We start from the raw sequence: 22,106 nt of genomic DNA, 5'->3' as shown, positions 1-22,106 counted from the left end.
AGAAAAGCAAACACTTCAAACAGTTACATTTACTTTTTTCATGCTTGTATTACTGTAAACCAACTTTTATATGCATGAGGGAAATATTCAGGAGATTCACGAACAGTTTCTGTTCACAGATAATTATCATTCTGGACCCCCCCCCCCCCCCCCCCCCCCCCCCCCCCCACTCATTTCTCTCAATGTCTGCAAGGATGATCTGTAATATTGAATTAAAAATAAACCGAGTTTCAAGATAAATGTGTGAAATTATTATCCAAATCATTTTTAACCATATAAAGAATATACAATATTGACATCGCAAAGCAAACCATCTAGAAGTACATGCAACTCGAAGTTAACTGTCCCTTGCTTCTAGAGTATTTCATCGTGAAAAATTTCAACGGTTTTAAAATACACTTGAGGAATAAAATATGATGACTTGATCGCAGAAATGAATTCCTGTAAATCGGTTTTCCACCGACCATTCCCGAATAAGAAAATGATGCATATGATAGTTGGTTTACAGTAATATATATTACAAGGTTCTAGGAAATCTGTACTTGCAAATAAACAGATAAATCAATCAAACGTCATAGAAATGTTCTCTGTATCATCATTTAATTCACCGATTGAAAACTAATTAAATATTTCATGAGAATCAGAAGGCACGCTAACAGGATATTAGCATGATCACCCAGCACACATTATATGCCTTTTAATTTCTCAATCAATCATATTGATAGTTATGTCATTTGATTTATTAATATCTCAGGAAGTATGACATTCGTTCCTGAAATGCACATGTTCCATTAAAGTGAAAACCATTTGACTCCTAAATGAACACCTAAATACACCTGAATGCATATTCACATGTATAAACAAAGACACTTCTAATGGAAACAGTGAAGTTTGTAGCTTGTGGTGATGTCACCTACATCTCCCAAAGCATTATACATGAACACACTTGTCAATATCAGAAATTTCAATGTTAAAATGGCAGCAATTTGTAAATGACTTCTGTTCAACATTGTATTTAAGGTCATAAACTCTTTTTTTTTTCACAAACAATGCTGTTTGCATGGCCTGAAGAATACTGTAGTCTAAATTTCACACATTTGCATGATCATTTCTCCATTATGCAACCCCCTTTTCAGTTAGCATGCAGCCACATAATTCTTTAAAGAGAAACATCTGATAATTTCAACTGTTTGCTTTACAAAACTTTTCTATCTTTTTATGCTTTTTTTCTTTTTTACATACTGTTCTTGACACACACACAAACAATGCAACTAGTGTGTGTGTGTATATATATATATATATATATATATATATATATCAAGAGATGAAGCACACTTGAAGGGTGGAAAACATTTCTCACTAACATCAAAGTTTGTGTGCATACGAAATAACTTAAAATGGCTTAAAAACATCATATATACGAAGTTCTTTAAATTTTGCATGTCTACAGTATACCAATCCTCATTCAAACCAACTTTCACAGAGATCCAACAAACATTATGTGAATTCAGCTACCTGTGACATCAGTATGCATAGTTAAATGGAGTAAAGCTGATGTGTACAAAAAAGATTCTGCATTAACAGGAATTTTCTTAAATTATATACATAAATACACTTAGGTATCTTTATTTAATAAACTTTCAATGAAATTCATTTTGCAGTTTAGGAAAACCACTGCTTAATTTCTGATAGCTATATTCTAATAGTAAGACTTAATTGCTACTTTTTATCATTGCCAACCATGATATTCATCTGACAACAAAACTGTCCAGAATAAAACCTATGATAATATCTAAGTTGCACAAGTATTTACATATATAATCTACCCAATAAAATTTGGTATTTATTTCCTCTCAGTCTCTATTGTAAGCCTTGTCAAGTTTGCTACATATTCCATTCCTCCAACAGCCAATCTCTCAGATATGCATACATTCTCATTTTAAGAATCAATTTTCTGCTCAATGAGAGGAACAGGGCACAGAATTTCTACAAAATTGAATAAAATTCTGTTAAATCAGTCTTTTCTAAGAGCAGTTTCTATCAAATTAGATTTCCTTCTCCATAAAAAAAATACATCGCTTCCACTGTAATTCTACTTATTCAGTAAATCGAGCACACAGTGCAAATGGACTTCATTAAGCCGTGTCTTTTTTGCTGTTAGTAGAACCTGTTGAATAATACCAATTTAGGAGATGATTATGCTTCCTGCTTTCTAAAAAATGTAATTCAGACAAATTTCTACACAAAAATTTGATTGAGGCATGCTTTTGGAATAGCAATAATAGAGCTTTCTTCCCACTTTCAGATTGCTATGGTTGTATGATGTGCAATTGGTTTTTTGTTGTTTTTTCTTCTTACCAAACCTAGTTTTTATAAAGTTCATATTTCAATATCAATGAAAATTTGCAAAATTCAAGGAATAGAAATTTTGTCTGCTCTACAGTTCTTTCTGCATATACCTTAAAAAAAAACAACCATGTACCAAGCAACAAAAAGGCATTGATAGCATCTCCGGTCAGCTGACCATAAAATTACATCCCCTGGTGTTTCCCTATAACTTTCCATTTCTTAGGCATGTGTTTTCATGCATTTTTAATAATTGGCAATGTTTTTTTATGTTCAGAAAATGCTTTACAAAATAAAAACATTCAAAGAATATTCTCTTCTGCAGTTACTATTGGAACCATATTTTATTGTTTGGCAACCACATGTTAACATACAGTCCTCGGAGACCTCATGATCACAACAGTGCTAGTTTTACTTAAATTATGAATGACAGACAAATCGGTTTTCAAACGATTTAATTGCCAGTTTCTATTAAGTACATAGATGAATATATATTAAAACTCCCAACATTTTAATACTTTGAGTGGTGTATTATAATGTCTTCTAATATTTGGTTAATCTCTATGTCCATCAATACCCAACATTGTTGAATCTTTGATAAATATTAATAAACCTATCATTAATGGCATCAGTCAGAAGTCAGGGCCAACATCATCAAGGAGACATAAAGTGGCCATTAAACCATCCTTATCTCATTTTTGTATGAATATTTATCCTTAAATTTATTTTGAAGAAATCTTCAAGAGATGGCTATCTGCTAATATATGCTGAACCACCATTCATCTAGTCCATTGATGCTACATGCAAGGCAGGAACTATGGCTCCAGCCCTACCACATCCAAATATTAAATTTACATCCCTGAAAAACAATTTTCCCATTACTGATATAGCCAGTTAAAAATTCTATGGTCAGACATATGTGACCACTGTTAAGATATGCTGAAGTGAACTGACCATTAGCACCAAGTGTCCTCTGTGGCCTTCCCCCATTGATTTGTATTTATACAATATCCCTATGACAGGTCACTTTAGACCTCTAGTTATTATTATTTACCACAACAAATCTACTGATACATATCAGCTGAAAAGTCACAGAGGTATATGACATCTGAAGACAAGATCAATTTTCCAATAAAGATTATATATACAGTCACTTCACTCCTGATACCTCGACCATCCACTTAATTTGTAGTCTCCTAAAACATAAAAGGACTGAAACGGATAGATTTTTTCTGTGTTAATTATTTCTGGAAATGATCATGATTTGGAATCAAATATGCAAGCAGGTTACTTCAGACACATAAAAGGGATATCAGCTGTTCATTAGTTGACCAGGAAATGGAGTTTCTTTCAATTAGCAGGCAACAAGTTATCATCATCCACTGTAACAGTTATGTCAAGTGCAAAAAAATTAATTATCATCAAAATCAAAGCCATTCCTCCTACCCTCAAAAAGTTCCCAATTAAAATACACAATTTTTCATCACGTATCATCAAAGTTTAATCTCATTTGATTATTTCTGAGACTGGAATCATAGTTTTTTCATTCATATGCAGGATATGGGATCCTGAAACATCAGACAAAAGTTGCATATTAGAGGTCCCCTATTTCCTGCACATTATTGTCCCCAGATTTCTGATAACATCAGAAACATGGTTTATCAGTGAATTCTTTAAACGGAGTTGAAAATTTTATGTCTCCACTATAACATCTAGATTTAATCTATTGCAGATTATCTTAAAAACCGTTTCATGGTGAGATTATAACAACATAAGTTCATAGAAAAAAATCTCAAGACATGATGTTTTCCATGAGATGCTGTTCAACAAATTTTCATGAATGATAGGACATATTGTATATAACCTTCATAAAAGTAAATTAATCAGAACAACCATATATTATCCAATTTAAAAAAATATTGAAACAAGGAATTAATTCATCTTAAAACTGGATCCTATATGATTTTTTAACACATTCCATACAAGCAGACAACAATTCAACCATAGCCATCTATTCTCAACCCATTAATATGTCAATATACTGTGGTACAGATGACCAAACTGATCGTACTTGTGATTGACCAAAAAAAAAAACTATTCAAAATAGTTATGAGAGAAAAAAAATCTTCATAATGCATTAAAAAGATAGTCAAACATCTGTCTCCGAGAGCTCAGAAACAGCTGAAAACCTTTGTCCTTTATTCCTACTGGAGCATCTGGTAAAACTGTTTGATGAAACAGTTGTTGCAAATGGTTTATCACTCTCTCCTGAACATATCGGTTCAATACTGTAACTATTCAATCAAAAGAAATCTCCCATTAGATAATCCCTGTTCAATGACACTATTCTGTGCATTGGTTATGGGTGTGGGTATATATGTAAGGAAGAGATGGTACCCCATCAAATTAGAACATTGCATGGTCTCAAGGTTCAGGTTTTACCCAGCCAGAGACAAACCCACAGACCATAATCCTTCAATACACCTCTAGTTATCCAAAGATTGATACCAGATCACAATCTATTAACAACTATTGTAGATGATCCTCTGAGAGAGTAGCATTTCAATCAAGGTCATGGTGGGGGATAATTGGGGATTATCACTTTGCCTTGTCTGATAAGGATTTGATATGAGATTCTCACAAAAGCACCAATCCTGTTCCTTTGAATGGGAAAGTCTTGACCCTCCACAAATATTAAAGAAGGATGGGTATATACAAATCCAATATTTGTTTACATAGCAGGACCCCCTAAAATTTGAGAGTGTTGTGAAGCTGATTGTTGTTGATACTGCTTATGAGTGATTTCTACCAAAGGATATTCCCCATCTCTGAAACAATTTGAAACTAGACCACAATGCATTGAAATTTCTGCAACCTTTAAATGTGTACATGACTAGGAGAATCTGCCTTCTACAATTTAATTCTAATCAGCAATAAGAGGTGTTGCATGAATTGCCTACAACACGTTAACAGTGCTTATCCATTCAAAACAATGCTAGGGCCAAAACATTCATTTCTGACAGCACTACTATGTAACCCTCAGTGTTTGGTTTGCTATGCCCAAGATTGATTGCTTCTCATCAACTTTACTTCTGACACCTCATTTCTACAGCTTCAGATAATGGTCATCACCAAGAAGTAGGGATACTCTCTGTCTGTTTAGCTAATGAGCTGTACACCTATAAAGATCCTCTTTACACATCTCTGCATGTCTGACCCCCTAATAACATATGTAGCAATGAGGTTGCTGTATCATAGCAGCACTGGGGTTTGTCAGATAAATTCGAAGCTACTGCTTTAATTTCTTTTACACAGTTTGACCATTTCCAAACTACATAGGTAAGAGGCCTGCATTTCGAACTTTTACAACTGTAAAACATTGCCATCTGTCAGTTGTTTGATAGATGGATATGCTTGACCACTAGTTTCTCTCCAGGAGAGAGCATAATAATCCTTCTTACAGACCAAAAGAAATTAATGTATGGCATTGAGAGAGAAACAACAGGTACATTTATGTTTTCAAAATTTCTAATTCTGTTGGTGTCTAATCCATCACCACTGATAAGGGAGACATGTTTATGGATAAATAGGTATTCCATGGGTGAAGAGGCTAGCCAGGTCCCCATCTATCATCCCCTGGGTGCTGGACCATTCAGGGGTCACAACAACCTTGGACAGTGCTGGCAGGTTTATGATGAAACTCAGATACACTGATACTTGACATCTTCAACTGATGAAAACTGTTCTACTTAATCTACAAACATCAGAAACCTGTTCTGAACACTTGGGCACTGTTAGTCTCCACAGCAGAGAAAAATTCTGCCCAATAAAAACACAAACATTTTGTTCCATACTTTTTACAGTATTCCTAATGATAGAAAATGGCCTACCTTTCCTATTCCTGGTTGCTGAAGACGTCCAGCAGCTCTCAGAAGACATGGTGGGGCTGGGGGTGGAGAGTTCTTGATGACCTCACTAAACTTGGTAGGGTACAGTGGTAGATCAGGTTCCTGATGTTGATGCTTCTTCTTTTTCTTTCCAAGTTTTTGAGCAGCCCTAAAAAATTATAAAATAGACTTAGTAGTCAATCAAAACTAAAACCAATGATCCCCTATACATGTACAGATGAAAACTGCTAGTGGTATGGGACAAATACCTGCCAGATATCCGCAAAAAAGCTGAAGAATCATCCGGCATTCAGCTACTCAAAGCTTTCATTCATAAACTACTTGTGTGACTTCAAATGCAGCTAGAAAAACTTTAACCAAGCCAGATTGAGTGATAAATGCTTAATTCAAGGCATTTCAACATTCTTGATACATATGTTACCCTGCAGGAAATTCCTGAAAAATTAGAAGATTAATATCTAGAAAAAATTTAAGTTCCCTCTAATCAAAAGTTTATATAATTTGTATTTTTTTTCATCAAAGAATAGCATGAAGTTTTAATGCATAATATTTAAGAATAATGACAAGAACTCTGGAACGATCATATTTATGATAATTAGTATCATCTGTTTTCGAAGTTCTAAAGAGCCTTTGGTAAACATTTACATGGGCAAATTAGTGTATGGAAAAGAATATTTCTTCCTGCTGGATAGAATAATTAATACTTGCATCAATAATAGACAACCATTAACTGAACTTAACCAATACCATGATTTAAAAACATGCTTTCTGTATATTTTATTTTCATTTGAAAAACAATCTCATCTATCAACATGATTTATATAAATACTTCCCCAATTAGCAAGATCATGTCTCAAGATGTTCAGACAGAAGGAACAATATATAGATTGATGAAACAACAAGAGAAATGTTCATTTTGAGATATATGAAGTTCTTTCAGTACAGAGAAATGTGAAGTGATTTGTTCTGTTGATTAGCTGGCAATTATCAGGGAAATGATGTTTGTCCTCATCACATTCATCACTTTCTCTCTGCTATTATCCATCAAGAGGTATTTGCAGATGCAAATATCCATCACCATTTTAATTCTAACATTGTATGTAATTTATATCCTTGATACACAAGAACATTCTGAAACTGCACATTACAAAGTTATCAATGTTGCCGTATATCTACACCAAAATAAACAATGGGATCATAAGAATTTAAGTTAAACCTAGTTCTTTTAATTGTTTATACTATAGTGCAAGATATTCTGTTAAGCTCTTGAATTGTGCCACCAACTTCATCACTGTCACAATATCTCGTTTCTAAATTATTTCTAAACAACACTCTCTTGTTTGTGTCTGCAAAAAAGCCCCAAAGAAATTATAATATAAAGAAAATGGAGTTTCACCTATAAATTGATTACCTTTCAATAGTGGTTTCCACTCTATATAAGAGCTTTCTAATTTTAAGAGTAACTGATATTGATTGGCTCCAATAAATCATCAATATTCTATTCCCATTTGAAACATTAATATAATTAATATGCCTAGAGACCATCTATGACCTCAATTAAGGCAAAAACAGATGGTGAATCAGTTATGTCCGGTACTGACTACCCTACCCTGTAATAGAAACAACTGCACCAACACACAGAAATAACAAGATTGAAACTGAACAAATCAAGGTAAAAAAAGTCGGCCTTACCTGTCCTTTACTTTGGGTGAATTCATGATTTGTTCATGCAAGAATTCCAATGGTATGTATTACGCCATTTCTGACATATCAAAATCACTGCTTACACCAAAGCTTGCAACTTTTACTATATCACTGTATCTCAACACACTGCAGTCAATACAATGTGTCGTGCAATAACTTGAAAATTTTACCCCCAAAATATGCACACATTCTGTCAAATTAGCATCTGAAGGAAAAAATCACTCCAAATTGACATCGAGATCTGCCAGAAGCAATTCATTACAGAACCACTCCAAGGAGTAAACGTTCAGGTAACTGTCAACCATTTTTTCCCCAATCAGATTCATCCAATATTTCAAAACTTTCCAAAGTTCTTTATCGCAAGTCATTAAATCCCTGACAAACAATGTCATCAATCTCTACACTGCATGCGAAAAGTGATCAATGAGAGTTGTACGGAAATATAATATCTATATCTGACTACACATGCTCTGGGTTTCGGAGGTGCTTAATCAGTCATAATCAGTTCAGCATCTCTCTGGCTTTATGGCAAACAGGATCCCAGGAGGCTACTCCATTATTACCTACTGGCTTCAAACTTTCAATATGCCTAATCAACTTAAAAACTCCCATTAGTGCTTTATGGCCAACAGTTTATGTGCAACATACATAGAATTAATTTCCAATCCATATATCAGTGACCAAGAATTCCCAATACTAGGAGAAAAACTGCATAAAACCCCCTCTCTGTCTACTCCATGACGTTTATGTATGGCCTTCAATCTTCTTTTGTCTTGAATATCTCCAAACTTCAAACAGGCTGCTAAGATGTAAGAACACTGTTTGGAGGAATTTTTTGTCTCTAAAGTTGAAGAGTTCCTGCCAAAGACAATTTTATGCAAACATTCTGTGACAAGGATCTAGGCAAACACAGAATCTTATTTACACAAGTATTCATCAATAATTTGTCCCATCAAGTTGCACTTATGATAAGCAGCAAGCTATCCATACAAAACCAACTTGTTGATTATTGGAAGAAAAGAGGAACAGATTCAATGGAACTGTCCATTGTCACCATGCCTGACACTGCCAAGTTTCTCAGCTAAACACTGCTGCAGCTCCTTTGAAAAACCAACTCCACAGTTTCCAATAGAAAGCTAGCTTAAAGCAAGATTACTGGATATTTCTGACTAAAACAAATAAGACAAAATATGCATAAAAATCTATCAAAAATATTGATGATTTCTCTGCCATATTCAAGAGCACTTTAATTGAAGAGTGGTGTTCAATAAAGGGAATTTGATACTACTGTGTAACTATGACCATGGCAAAAATTTATGGCACTAAGGGTCTTCCTCATATTGATTCCCTAAATGTGTCCTCAAATAACTGAAATGTAAAATTGAATAATTTCTATGAAAATGAAACTTTAATGCATTATAAGTAGGGTTCAAGATAGCAGAGGGGGTAAACTCTTTTTCTTCAGTTCTCTGCATAAAAACTTTGAAATTCAGCCATGGATACTTCAGTTTTTCTATTGATAGCAATTTCTAATCCAAATTGACAAAGCTAAGAATTGGTTCTCATCCTTTATTGATTAAAACTGGTTGATATAAAAAAAATAAAATCACCCATTCCTTGTGATCAACATTTCTGCTTCAGTTGTAATACTTTAATTGAAGATGAACAACATTTTTTACTTGTGTGTAAAGAATGATACACTTGGAGAAAAACATATCAATACTTACTTCCAGTGAAAATATCAGTGATATATTGTAAACCCTACCAATATCTTCCATACAATACATGTTTGAATAGACTGAAAAGGGTTAAATTAAACTCATATCTATCAATCTGTTGCATTTTGTTAAGTTATCATGTTATCACTATTCTTATCAGATTTATAATGTAACACTTGTGACTTAATTCTGTATGACACTGTATTGTTCTTTTGTTAGAGACGTTCACGCCTACATGTTTATCATGGCAATCTTAATCTGAATGTACTCTGTTGTCTGTTGTAGTTTGACACAGGAGTAACAGGGTTTTTCTAGCAGAGTAGGAACAAAAGCTTACTGGTGTTGTGTCTATTCTCACTAAAGATTCACACTTGGTGGTTTGACATCTTACGGCTCTACAAAAATGCTGCCACACAGCACCATGCAAATGCCAATCTTCTCTTACGTGCTCCTAGCCTTTAACAATATACATTACTTACATCATGAATACAATAGGCTTCCCTAATAAGCAAAGGCTTAACCTCAAAAATCATTAAATTCTGTAATCGTATTTTGTATGGAATACCAGTGCTGTGTGGACAAACGGTGACCAGCAGTTCATATGCCCTTTCAGCACCCCTCAGACACAATATTGATGGTTGATGAGAGATGCATCAACACAACAGGTTTATGAGGTATCTAGAGGCCACTTGTCAAAGAGAATAACCACCAACAATAAACAAATAATTCTCTCTGTCACAGACATTACATCAAATTAGCATCATCTAGGCCCCTCTCAGTCAGTGTCCAATCCACTTTCACGACTGTATGCATATTTTTTGGCCCCAATTACTTTATCTCCCCGACAGTACTGTAAAATCCTTGATTTTTCATTGAGGTTATAGTGTTGTTGTGTTGGTGGTGTAGACATGCACATTCCCATCTCAGAGCTCGGTTAATGCAGCTGGGAGGTCTCGGGTTCAATCCCCAGTGGCCGCGTCAAATGCAAGATGTTCATCATAGGTTGTGACTGTTCCCTCACCAAGCGCTGGCATTAGAAACAAGTTTTTGGTCTTTTGGATGGGACCTTAAATACGGTGTCACTGTGTGCATTAGCACAATAAGGATCTTTTGCTGCTTAATTGCCATGCATAGGTCAAAATACAACTGGTGACATCTGTATGTACAAGTAAAAGTTTCTCAGTGTGATGTAAAACAACAAACAAAAAGCATTCCCATACTGAACTATAGTAAAGGACAACCACACTTCCACCATGAAATCATGTCCCAATGAACTTGCTCATTTCTCTCAAAAAGGACATTTGACCTCGCATAATAAGTGATTCTATGGTAAGAGTCATCTAGGCCTCAAATAATTCTTAAAATTGTAAAATTATAACTTGCAAATACTTATATTAATTAGCCACGCAATTTATGACTAAGCATCTTTCACAAACCGAAACACTTCAAAGTGGTAACAAGTCTATAAAATATAAAACATTTATATCATGCTTTTGGGAATGTCACAACTATGTCAGAAAATATTCTCCCTGCGTTCTCTCACAACTTGAACATGTTTTGTAGACCTTGCAACTCCAACACATATCTTTAAGCAGACCCAATTGTTTTTCCTGCGAAATAATCTCCTAGATCAACAAGTGATACAGCATGCATTGCCATGCTCCAAGCTTTCTATACTTTTCTTGGCAATGATATTCCAGTGCCAACTTCCTCACACAAAAAACATTAGAAATCAATTACAGGGTGAAGAACTGGCTTTGTTATGTTGACAGTTAGAAAGGGTACATGGCAGTCATGTATTGCTGATCTGATGATAAGACGTGGAGAAACAATAGTATCAATTAGGAAATATTGTACAATTTTTCTTTGCACACCAATTGGCTCAGGTTTTTATGGGGAAAACAGCCAAAGAGGCAACTCTGTGTAACATTGAGTCTGTTAAGTGAGTCACTCTCTTGCTGCCAAAGTGACCGATATAGTCTTTTCTTTCCAATTACAAACTTGAAACTCGTTTTCAGAAAATATTTTGCTCAAAAAATGAAATATAATCCTTTATGTTACTCCCATTGATTTCCAGGAGTAAATTAAAACCTTGAAATTGAAACTGTCAAAGTTATTCCCCCTTGCCACTACCAACTGCAAAGTTTAATTAATCGCAAAATCAAATTCAAGAAATGAAATAAGAAAACCAAACTTTCTGTGGTTCCAACTGACATTTGCCATGTGTAGAGAGGAGGTCCCTGTACAATTGCCAATCTGTGGCAGACATGAAATTGGTGCACTTTCTTAATGTGACACACAAAGAAAATTGAATTTCACAATGTCATTTTATATTGATCTGCCAAAATCATGCCAATATAAAATGTACAATGCCTCATATCTATCACTGTTCTCCTCTTTAATGGACTATTTTGACACCAGATGAGTGCCTTGACAGGGATTTTTATTTTCTGCATAGAGAAAGACTTCTTTTTTCCCCTCTTATCTCATGAACAATTTATAAGATTTGTAAGAATTGAACTATTAAAAATCTACAGCAACCAAAAATCAGTTCGACCAACTTAAAGAGTGTTACAAATTTCATGGTGTTTTATGCCCCAAGGCAATTTCAGTATGTAGCAAATCCCATCATATAATCTCCAATTTCGAAGTGTAGCACCTATACACTTAGTTGTTCTTAAACTCATTTCATGTTTGTTTTATGGTCTCGTTTCAAAATGTTTAAATTTATTCCTAGACATTTATCAAAAGGTTTTGTGTGCTGTGACTGAAATCTCAGACTTAAAGGTGATGCAGTTCCTATTTCATTTCGCTATTACGAAGTATATTGTCCTGTTCCTGCCTGAATTGACTGCAAAATCTTTTTCACCCCAACAGGGTCGACAGCTATAAACTGCATTGTGACACCCATACCTACATGTTCGCTTAATTTTAATGAGGTATAATTTATCCTGAAGATGACATATTAATTCAATATGACAACTATGTACCATCAGGTATCAGCTCAATCTCCCATATGACTGGGAAATATGCCGACTGTATCACACTCCTCTACACGACTGAAAATTATATACAGCCCGAACCTAATCTTAATAATATGTTTCAAGTGCAGTAATTATAATATAAGAACTTAGAAAGTGCAAGTAAAATTAAAAGTTGATTTGAATTTCTAATGACATCTGGATGATTTCAATCTGAAAATAAAATTGTTGATGTAAAATTGATCTAGGATTTGACTACGAACACCTGACCATTAATAGAATTTTCCACTCTGACCAAATCGCAGACTCTGTGTGACTCACTGGGGATACACTGGACATCCCGACTACATTGCTTTTAACGAAATGAATGTCATTGCAAGTTCAAAACAAGATTTAATTAATTGAGATGTGATTTAAAACATCGTCAGCTGTTACCTGTCCAGGACTTGGGCACCCCAACGAATGAATCACACAGACTATTGGTGTTCATTGAGTCGCATAATGAACACCACAAGCTGACTCTTCTCAGGCGCTTGGTTCTTCATCAGCATTAGGATTAGAAGTTAGGCTGTTAATTAGCTGCAGGTAAAACTCTTTTCAGGTGCATGGTGTGTTTTGTAGAATGAGTAATCTTGCATTTAATACAGGCTCAGTAACTCTAACCACATGATTTCTATACATTCACAACATACAACTAATTCAGCCAAAGCCTCCTGGAAAAAAAAAATTCTACAAGGGAAATAACTGGTGATAACTAAGCAGCAGCATCTCTCTGTGACTAATACACATTTATTAATGTGTGTCCTAGCCATGCAATTTCCATTTGCTTGGCCATTTAATTGATATGATCTGACCATTTCTTAAATATGGCTCACAATACATTTATCATAGCAACTTATTAATTTCCCAAATTAATTGCCGATTCTGAGTCATCAGCAATATTCTGCTCTGCAAGGTCGGGTTCCCATTTTCAAACTATCTCCTGTATTCATTTCTAGTATATTTGAATATCTACAAAGCAAATTCAAACCCCTTCTCAGATTGCACTATCAAATATGTTAAATTTGTTTAGATTGAACAATTATATCCTATATCAAAAAAAAATTATAAAGAAAAAACTCTGAGATGTGCATGGTGAAGAAATGAACTTTCATTTTCTGTGATATAAAGGGCCTACTTTATTGACCAGAAATAAGCCAGACCTGGGATTCCAGATCCTCTCTCATTTATAGCATGCAAATATGGCAGAAAATAAAAAGGGGGTGGGAAATGAAATCTCCCCAAGTCCAAACTGATTTATTCCCTATGCAAATATGAATGCCCTGGCACAAAGATGTTAGAAAATTGATCCTGTATTGATGCTCTCAGAGCATTCTAGCCTCACTCATTTACCACAGTGAACCTATACTCCTCAAAAAAAAAAGATCAAAGTGAGAGGCCTGCCAATATCACTTAATTCAAAATTTACGCTCCCAAAAAATTAATTCTATGTAACAAAAGAAAATCATTAAGTAAATATATTGACCAGCTTTGTTAAAGGCCCGAGTTGTATCAAACTAACCCTTAGTAAAGCTGATTTCTTTAGCTACTGTGTGCATCTGAACAGCAGCTACATCCGTTGCAAGTAACTTAACACCCAAAATACCTGGCAAACTTCATTCATTGATGGCTATTTACTATCAATGGTAAAAAAAAAAAAATGAACAATTAATAAATCAATACAGCATTATTTCAATGCTTATGTCTGTTAAACACATAATTTACTTCTGTTTGTCAATAGAAGTCCTTCAAAATTTTCAATATTCAAGGAGTTGTAATTCAAGATGTGAAAATTAGCAATATCTGAAAAAGTTTTGCATGAATCATGATGGTCCAGGAAACCTCTGCAACATGAATCCTCAAACATAAAAGCCATTTTCCCAGAGACTGGGAGCTGTAATTCCTTAAATCCAAAGAAAAAAATTCAATAGTCAAGGGTAGCATCCACACAATTATAACAGATATGTCATCTGCTGTATTTTTTCATCTTTCTTGGTATTTTTTTTTTTCCATACTCTTTTTTCAGCTTATGCAATTCAGTGTAAATATAATTACTTTTCTGCATCAGTCAACTTTAATGATCATTGAAGAAGATTACAATCTCTATAGGAAATCATATTTTATGCATTCATAACCATCCATCCTTAATATTTAATGCTCAATATTTAATTACTAATATAGATTTAACAGCCTCTTCAATAAATCCATTCTGATGCAAGAAAGACAACTCTGAATAGCTTGCAAAATTTGAAGCAAACCGTGCAATTCCTCAAGATTCAGAGCATATATCATCCGTCCGTCTTCCAGCATTCTTTGGTGACAAGAACCTACTAGGTGTGTTGCTCAATCGAAATCAACCTGTAAATCATTGCCTGTTCTGCTTGACAACTTTCTGAATTTTTATGAATGAAATTTGAAATTCAGCAATGCATGAAAAGTACCTTTCTTCAGTCTTTTTATCTCCCTAGGTGTTATAAATATTATACAAAACCTGAGAAAACTTAGCCAAAGGGGGTAAGGATACTCATTCTGTGTGATAGTATCAATGGCATATCAATGTGTCGGCTTCATACGATAACCTCCGACACATAAATCACAGGGATGAGTCAAATCCATTCAAAGGTTGGATCGAATAAAATTTGTATCAGACTCTCAACACAATTAGTTATGTTTGGAAAATGAATATAATCACCAGTAATTACCATAAAGGACCAGTGACAATCGACATTTAGTTAGACCAGCCGTTCATCACTAGTGTTGCATGTCCACTTGTTCATATAAATCAAAATAATTTTTATAATGGTCAGTTCTGCCATGTTAACACAGTTAAGAGGAAGTTGTCAACACTCTCATTTCCTGGAAAACGAAAGCAACATCAGCCACCACTGTCACTAAGCTCATGTCCATGACAAGAAGGCAGTGCCTCAGGACCGGGAGACAGGAAACAAAGAAATCTGCATGAACTTCGTGAAAAAGGTGAAAGAGCCTGCAGTCCAAAAGGTTAACACACAGGACAGGTCACAGGATAATTCTTGTCGTCAGAATCCAACTTCCCTCAGGCAAATGATCTGAAACAGCTTGGGGTTGTTAGAGGGTGGGTTTTTTTTTTTTTTTTTTTACTTAAGTCGAGATTGAATTTGAAGTGAAAAAGCCAAGCTTTTCTGTTAATTACAATATCTAGCGACTTCAGCTGACTCCATTCAGTCTGCCCAATATGAATGAATAACCTTTGTCTTATAACTGGGTACAAGAGGGTACATTCATTGAGAAACCATGACAAGATTGGCATTTCAGCTTCTGGTATGTTCATTTTTGGTCTTCTGATTATCTTTCCACCAACTTTAATCAATCAGGCCTCCAATTCACCATTTCATTTTCCACCACCAGCAAGCTAGATTAAAAAGTCTGTCAGCTGTATGCCTGGTAGATATTTTGGTAGGTGTAAAAGCGGAACAATCAGAAGTGAGGGCAAAACAATAAAACTCATCTGCCAAAGATTTCCCAGATAAAGAGAACTAGAGTGTTTGACAACTGACAAGTCGGTCAATTCCTGTGATCAGGAGGACCTAGGACCAAAACTGTTGCTGATCAGATAGCTAGCTAATCCAAACACAAAATATGTATACCACACAGCCACAATAAATGATTCACAATAGAACCAAGTTTATATGAAACCATATGTGACTTTTGAAATGTTCCACTGTATAGTTCAAATTCTCAACCATCTGTCGATGTTAGAAACATCTTTTGTGAATTGATATAAACTGAGCAATTTTCCAATATACTCGATGTTTATCAGTCATGCTCAGGCCATGAAATTCAGGATAATTACATGAAACAAAAGAACTCCTGCTATAATCATCATTTATTTCATCAGTACCTTTCCATATTTTCTAAAACACCCAGCTAGTAGTCCATGACAGAGTTTTGACTGTTGATATGACTGAACATTTCTCTATCTCTCATTATCCCACCATCAATCCCTCATTCTGTTACAGTAGCTGATTTGCCCTAATACACTACTAATGAAGGGGGATCAATTTTCAAAATTGCTCTTCTTGCACCAGAGATTTCTTTGATCATGACATAAATCTGTAGAAATATTTTGACATGTTTCCTCAATTCAACTCGTAACTACTGTCTCTTTTGTTATGCCACAGGAAAGAGAGGTGGATTTATTTTTCTGTCAGCTGCAACAACAATGCAATTTAGTGGTATTTTTCTCACTGACATTTCTCTGAAGAAACAGGAACAGAGAAAGGAGGTTTTTGACATCTATTACAAAGAGATTTGTCCCAGATTAGATACCATCTCCCCAACCAATTTGCCTTAACCAGATTAGGCTTTATGGACTGTTGCTGTTGGACACCTTCTCTGGTGTGTCACACCTGTAGATCTGAAATTCTCTTGATTTGGGGTCACTGAGGCCGGACAAGGTGACAATAGGATTATCAGATCTTAATCAGAGTGATTTGTCAGCACTTGTATCCATCAGCAATAACAAAGCACGTGATATGTACTATCAACTCAGTAATCCACTATTACTTATCCTTACAATGCAAGTCTTTAGAGGTGACAAATATTGAATGTTAACACCATAGTGATAATTCCCACGTAAACAACAAATATTTCTCTGTGAAAGAATCTTACAAGTGAATCATCAACGAAATATTGAGATTTCTTTGAATGTAGAAACTTGTGAAGGTGAAGTGTTCAAACACTGAATTCTGAACACCTATATGCCAATTAATTTTCATTGCTCCTTGTAGATTTTTAAAATTACTGTTACAGAATTTGCTAACACTCTTTCTATAGCACCATGCACTGCCTGAAGGACTGAAACTAAAATACTTTTCTAGACATTAACCTTTTGCAGTTTTTTATGATTTAAATGCTAGATCCTATCACTCACATTGTAACACAAGAATCAAGAACTCACCTTGCAAAGAAAGAAGCTGCTGCAGATTGCTGGCTGGTCACTGAACCAGGGGAGGATACCCTGGAAAAAGGAGGTGGTGACATGGCATATGGTGGTGACATAGCTTGTGGTGGCGACATTGCTCGCGAGTGGTGGGGTGCAGGAGACATAGCTTGTGGTGGCGACATTGCTCGCGAGTAGTGGGGTGCAGGAGACACAGCTTGTGGTGGCGACATTGCTCGTGAGTGGTGGGGTGCAGGAGACACAGCTTGCGGTGGCGACATTGCTCGCGAGTGGTGGGATGCAGGAGACACAGCTTGTGGTGGCGACATTGCTCGTGAGTGATGGGGGATTGGAGACATAGAAGGCACAGAATAATTCATCACTGGTGAGCCATAATTTGTCCCTGTCACTGAATACTGTAAATGTGAATACTGTGGACTTTGCACTGCATCTGGGTATCCTGAACCAGTATGGTTCGTATGATAGGAAGCTCCAAAATTTTGTCCCCTATATGGGGAACCTGATGTCACTGGTAGAACACTATATGACTGGCCATGGTGACTGGGGTAACTTTGCGAGGAAACAACACCTCGAGGGTACTGCTGCATATGGTGAGGGTTAAATCCAGATTGCATAGAATATTGTCCAGTTTCCATGTCATGTACAGAGTTTGACTGCAAATTTTGCCGTACTTGGTTGGCATTCACTGAATGTGGTGATCCAGAATACAAGATGGAGTTCTCCATTATTTGGGACAGGTTTTCAGGGACTGACTTTGTTCCAGTGGCACTGGGTTGCTGGTACGTCAGCATCTGCAAGATTAAATCAACAATAAATGTTTATCAAACAAATATATATGTACAGCTACTGTATCCATGTACAAAAGAAACTTTAGCAGCCCCTTTCAATTATTTTCATATTACACAAAACTCACTTTCAAAGAATTATCAATGAGGCATAAAATTGCATGGCATAGCATGGCATGGAACTTGTATCTTCATATTGATAGCCATATTCCCGTTTGAAAGGCATCTTTTGTCTAATTCATCAAAAGATAAGAGGGTCCAATCTACATTCAAACTACACAAAATTTCCATATTCCCCAAGTCGTTTGTAAAGCACATGGATCAACAAACTAGAATGGATGACACTCTATACTAGTCTAAATCCTCTGTAATATCGCACTCGATTACTTCATATCGCCATCATTAGTTTCATTACCAATCACTCTAAACCCACTGCAGTCTCAAATACCAGAACAATTTAAAACTGATCCAACATATTGATGAAATTTAATCCCACATCCTACCATAAAACTCTTGAATTTGACACATTGCAGAAATTATTACATGCATCATTTCCTGTCCAAGTAATGGATATTAATATGCATTTGTGCACATGAAATGTTTCTGAAGTCGACTTCTGTGTCAAGACCTACTGCAAGATCAAAGGCCCAGGGTTATGTTCTCTTGATCTCAATGAAGACATCATCTATCCACTTACTACTATTGCCCCCTAAGGCTCTGCCTTGATTGGTCGGATCTTCACGGTATGGTCATACATTACACAAAGCAAGACCTTTCCAACAATACAATAACTTGTAGTATATAATAGATATTAACTCTGATCCATTGTCAGTTTTATTTCCCATTAAGTGCATTAGTTGTGTCATGAGCTTGCAGATCAAAGAGGAGGATCTCTTATTATTTATTGAGGATTTGGTAACTTTTTGACAGTTTTTATTGCTCGTACAGCATTTTTGCTGTTGTAAGATACGATGTAAATCAATTTTGATGTAATGCCTCTGAATGCAACCTAACACTTCTCTACAACACCCCACACTGTCAAAACAACCCACAGATTTCAGCTTCATTCATAATTTACAATCTTTACAAGCAGTCACAAAAGCAAAGTGAAAAGATATCTACTGACTCTGCAAATGACCATCAACTTTCTGGACAAAGAAATCAAACATGCTTGGATAATTTTTATAACTGCCAGGTGCGAAAAATGGCCAATAGATGTGGCTTGTAGGGTCAGCTGTCTTCCCTGCAGAAAGGGGTTATCAAGGAAATAAAACAGAAATTAAATTTGCTATCACTTTGTTATTAACAATAGGATGTACCTGACCAACCTACCTCTACCAAAATGAGATTTTCTACTGATCCATAAGGTGTATCAACTCATCTGATCTGATGGAAGCATAATATGTCCTATATCCTGGCAAAAGTTTTGAAAACTCGCACCAAAAGAAAATCCCTTCTCGTTATCCCTCTAAAAAGCCAAGTCATCACTTTCTTGCAAAATTAATAATGACCTCTAGCTTTCAAACACCATGGCAGTCGACCCACCAAAGGATGTTGAACTGAGATATCATAGCCACCTTGCACTCTAATTACAGCCAAGTCTCCAGGGTGCATTAATAAGGGGTCGTTACATCATAAACCACCAGAGCTGTAAGTAACTCACTGAAGGATAATCAAAGGGCTGAGAAACCTGATCCTGCTACAGTTTGTTTAGCACTGACCTGATAACATATAGGACACACAAGAGAGCAGATTTCATGACTCCTGTTGAATCACCACTAGACTGTAATAAATGAAGAGTCTTAAGCATCATTACAAAGCTTATCTCACCACTAAAACAAACAGTTTGACAAATCTTATCAGCTCCTCGTACTTGTATCCTACAGATGAAAGTTGTTCTGGTCAACCCTAGTCTAAATATTTGCTGTATTTATTGGTGGGACATCCTTTTCCTTCTAAAAATTTATTCAGAGAAAAGACGTAATCAAAGGTTGTAAAAATATTTCTAAAGCTGATTACTTCCGTAAACCCATACATGTTTGACAAACTTCAAACATGTTAAGCATACTTTTGCAGATGAAGTGACATGTTAATTACCAGTTTTTCTCAGTCAGAAATAATTACCGACACAATTTTCTATGAACTCATATTGAATAAATTGGATTCATTTTAAAAGAGAGGACACAATTCATGATTATCATAGATAATATTCAAATGAGGAAAAAATACAGAGGAAATATTATGTCTTACTCGCTAAATGAATACGTCCCAATACCACAGAATCACTGCCTTTAACCAACATTATAATCAATTCATTCATTTTGTAGCGTTATTCTTCCTCAAAATCCTTATATTGGCAGAGGGACTACCCCACCCCAAGAAAGCTGACTGTGCATTCATTCCACCTGAAAGTCACTACCTGTAATTAAACCAATCAAACCCACACCTGGTCAAGACCCACACCAAGTGATCAACAAGAATTTCTCCTTGGAACAATTGACTTTCTTTAACCCCCTGATGTTTTCAAACAAATTTCCTTGATTCTCCATTACCTTTTTATGACTGGGGTGCCATTTAGTTACACTTTCATATAAAGGCACTGGGCAAGAGAATCCAAAAACAACAGGGTAATCCTGCTAATGACTACTCAATGCCCCACAAGAGGTCCCTGACACAGTGGATAGAGAGCTCACTCTACTGGGAACCATCAATAACCAATCATTCTACTACATTATTAATTACATCATAGCATATTTGACACACAATGTAGGTCCCAGAACAAAATAAACAAATTGCCTTTCACTCTAAGGTTTCCAATTCTCAGGAATGTGCGATATATTATTGGAGTCCATTGTGTTTTTGTTAAAATGGTAAATAAAACATGTAACTTACACAACTTGTAATATAGCTAATCAATTGACTTAGTTTAGCCACTTGCAATAGCTAATCAAGTGACTTACTTAGCGCATATACCACAATAGCTGTGTATTTCCATGTATATTAACACTTTTGTCAAATCAAGATTACATAGGTATGTATTAACCTTGATTACAATTAGAATTCTTTTGAAGCTTATAGACACCCAACAAAACAGTAAATTAGGCAACATGCTGTTAAAATTTCACCCTGATGAATGTGTCTGAATTCAAAATATCAATCAACCAACCAACGCTATCCACTAACGGGACCCATTTTGTCGAGTCCAACTAAGATAATGATTCCTCCCTTTATGTAACAAGACCTATTGAGAAAGTCTTTATCTACACTTAGCTAACAAATGAGGTCTGAACATTTCTTCTAAAAATGTCAAAAACCTGTAACTTCATCTCCAAGCTTTGACCTGTATATCAGAAGACACTATACTACTCCCTTTGGCTATCTTTCTGTAAATTTTTCTGCTGAAAATGAAATGATGTGTCTGAACAAGATGACTAACACCTTTGTAAGTTAAGGTGTACATTGCCCTATTTCTAAAAAGCATCCTTTGTTAGAGACAAATCCTGTTCCTCCCCTCCAATTTTAAACTGGACACCCATCAATTGTGACCACAGTATTCAATATCAGGGGCTACCGGTTGCTTTCTCTCAATTGTTATTCCTCTAAAGGTAACTAGGTTCATTCATACTTTTCACTTTTCAACTGCTCTCTATCATTCATTAATACAGGTTAAACACAAACATGGA

General features: G+C 35.5%; 1 protein-coding gene across 4 annotated transcripts in view; it reads right to left on the bottom strand.

Moving 5' to 3' along the window:
• Positions 1–22,106, bottom strand: part of LOC125648995 (kinesin-like protein KIF26A) — a 97,401-nt gene that overhangs the window by 13,222 nt on the left and 62,073 nt on the right. For 3 of the 4 annotated variants that reach the window (XM_056164427.1, XM_048876120.2, XM_048876122.2), the window contains 2 exons: positions 17,636–18,429; positions 6,237–6,402 (listed from right to left, as the gene is read on the bottom strand). In XM_056164427.1, coding sequence (XP_056020402.1) covers positions 6,237–6,402; positions 17,636–18,429 — 960 coding nt within the window. Of the gene's footprint in view, positions 1–6,236; positions 6,403–17,635; positions 18,430–20,144; positions 20,166–22,106 lie in introns of those variants that run through there. The other variant, XM_048876123.2, reaches the window with a different exon arrangement.

The sequence above is a fragment of the Ostrea edulis genome, chromosome 5 (genome assembly GCF_947568905.1).
Source record: "Ostrea edulis chromosome 5, xbOstEdul1.1, whole genome shotgun sequence".
NCBI classification, from domain to species: Eukaryota; Metazoa; Mollusca; class Bivalvia; order Ostreida; family Ostreidae; genus Ostrea; species Ostrea edulis.
This window is presented reverse-complemented; position numbering and strand designations above follow the sequence as displayed.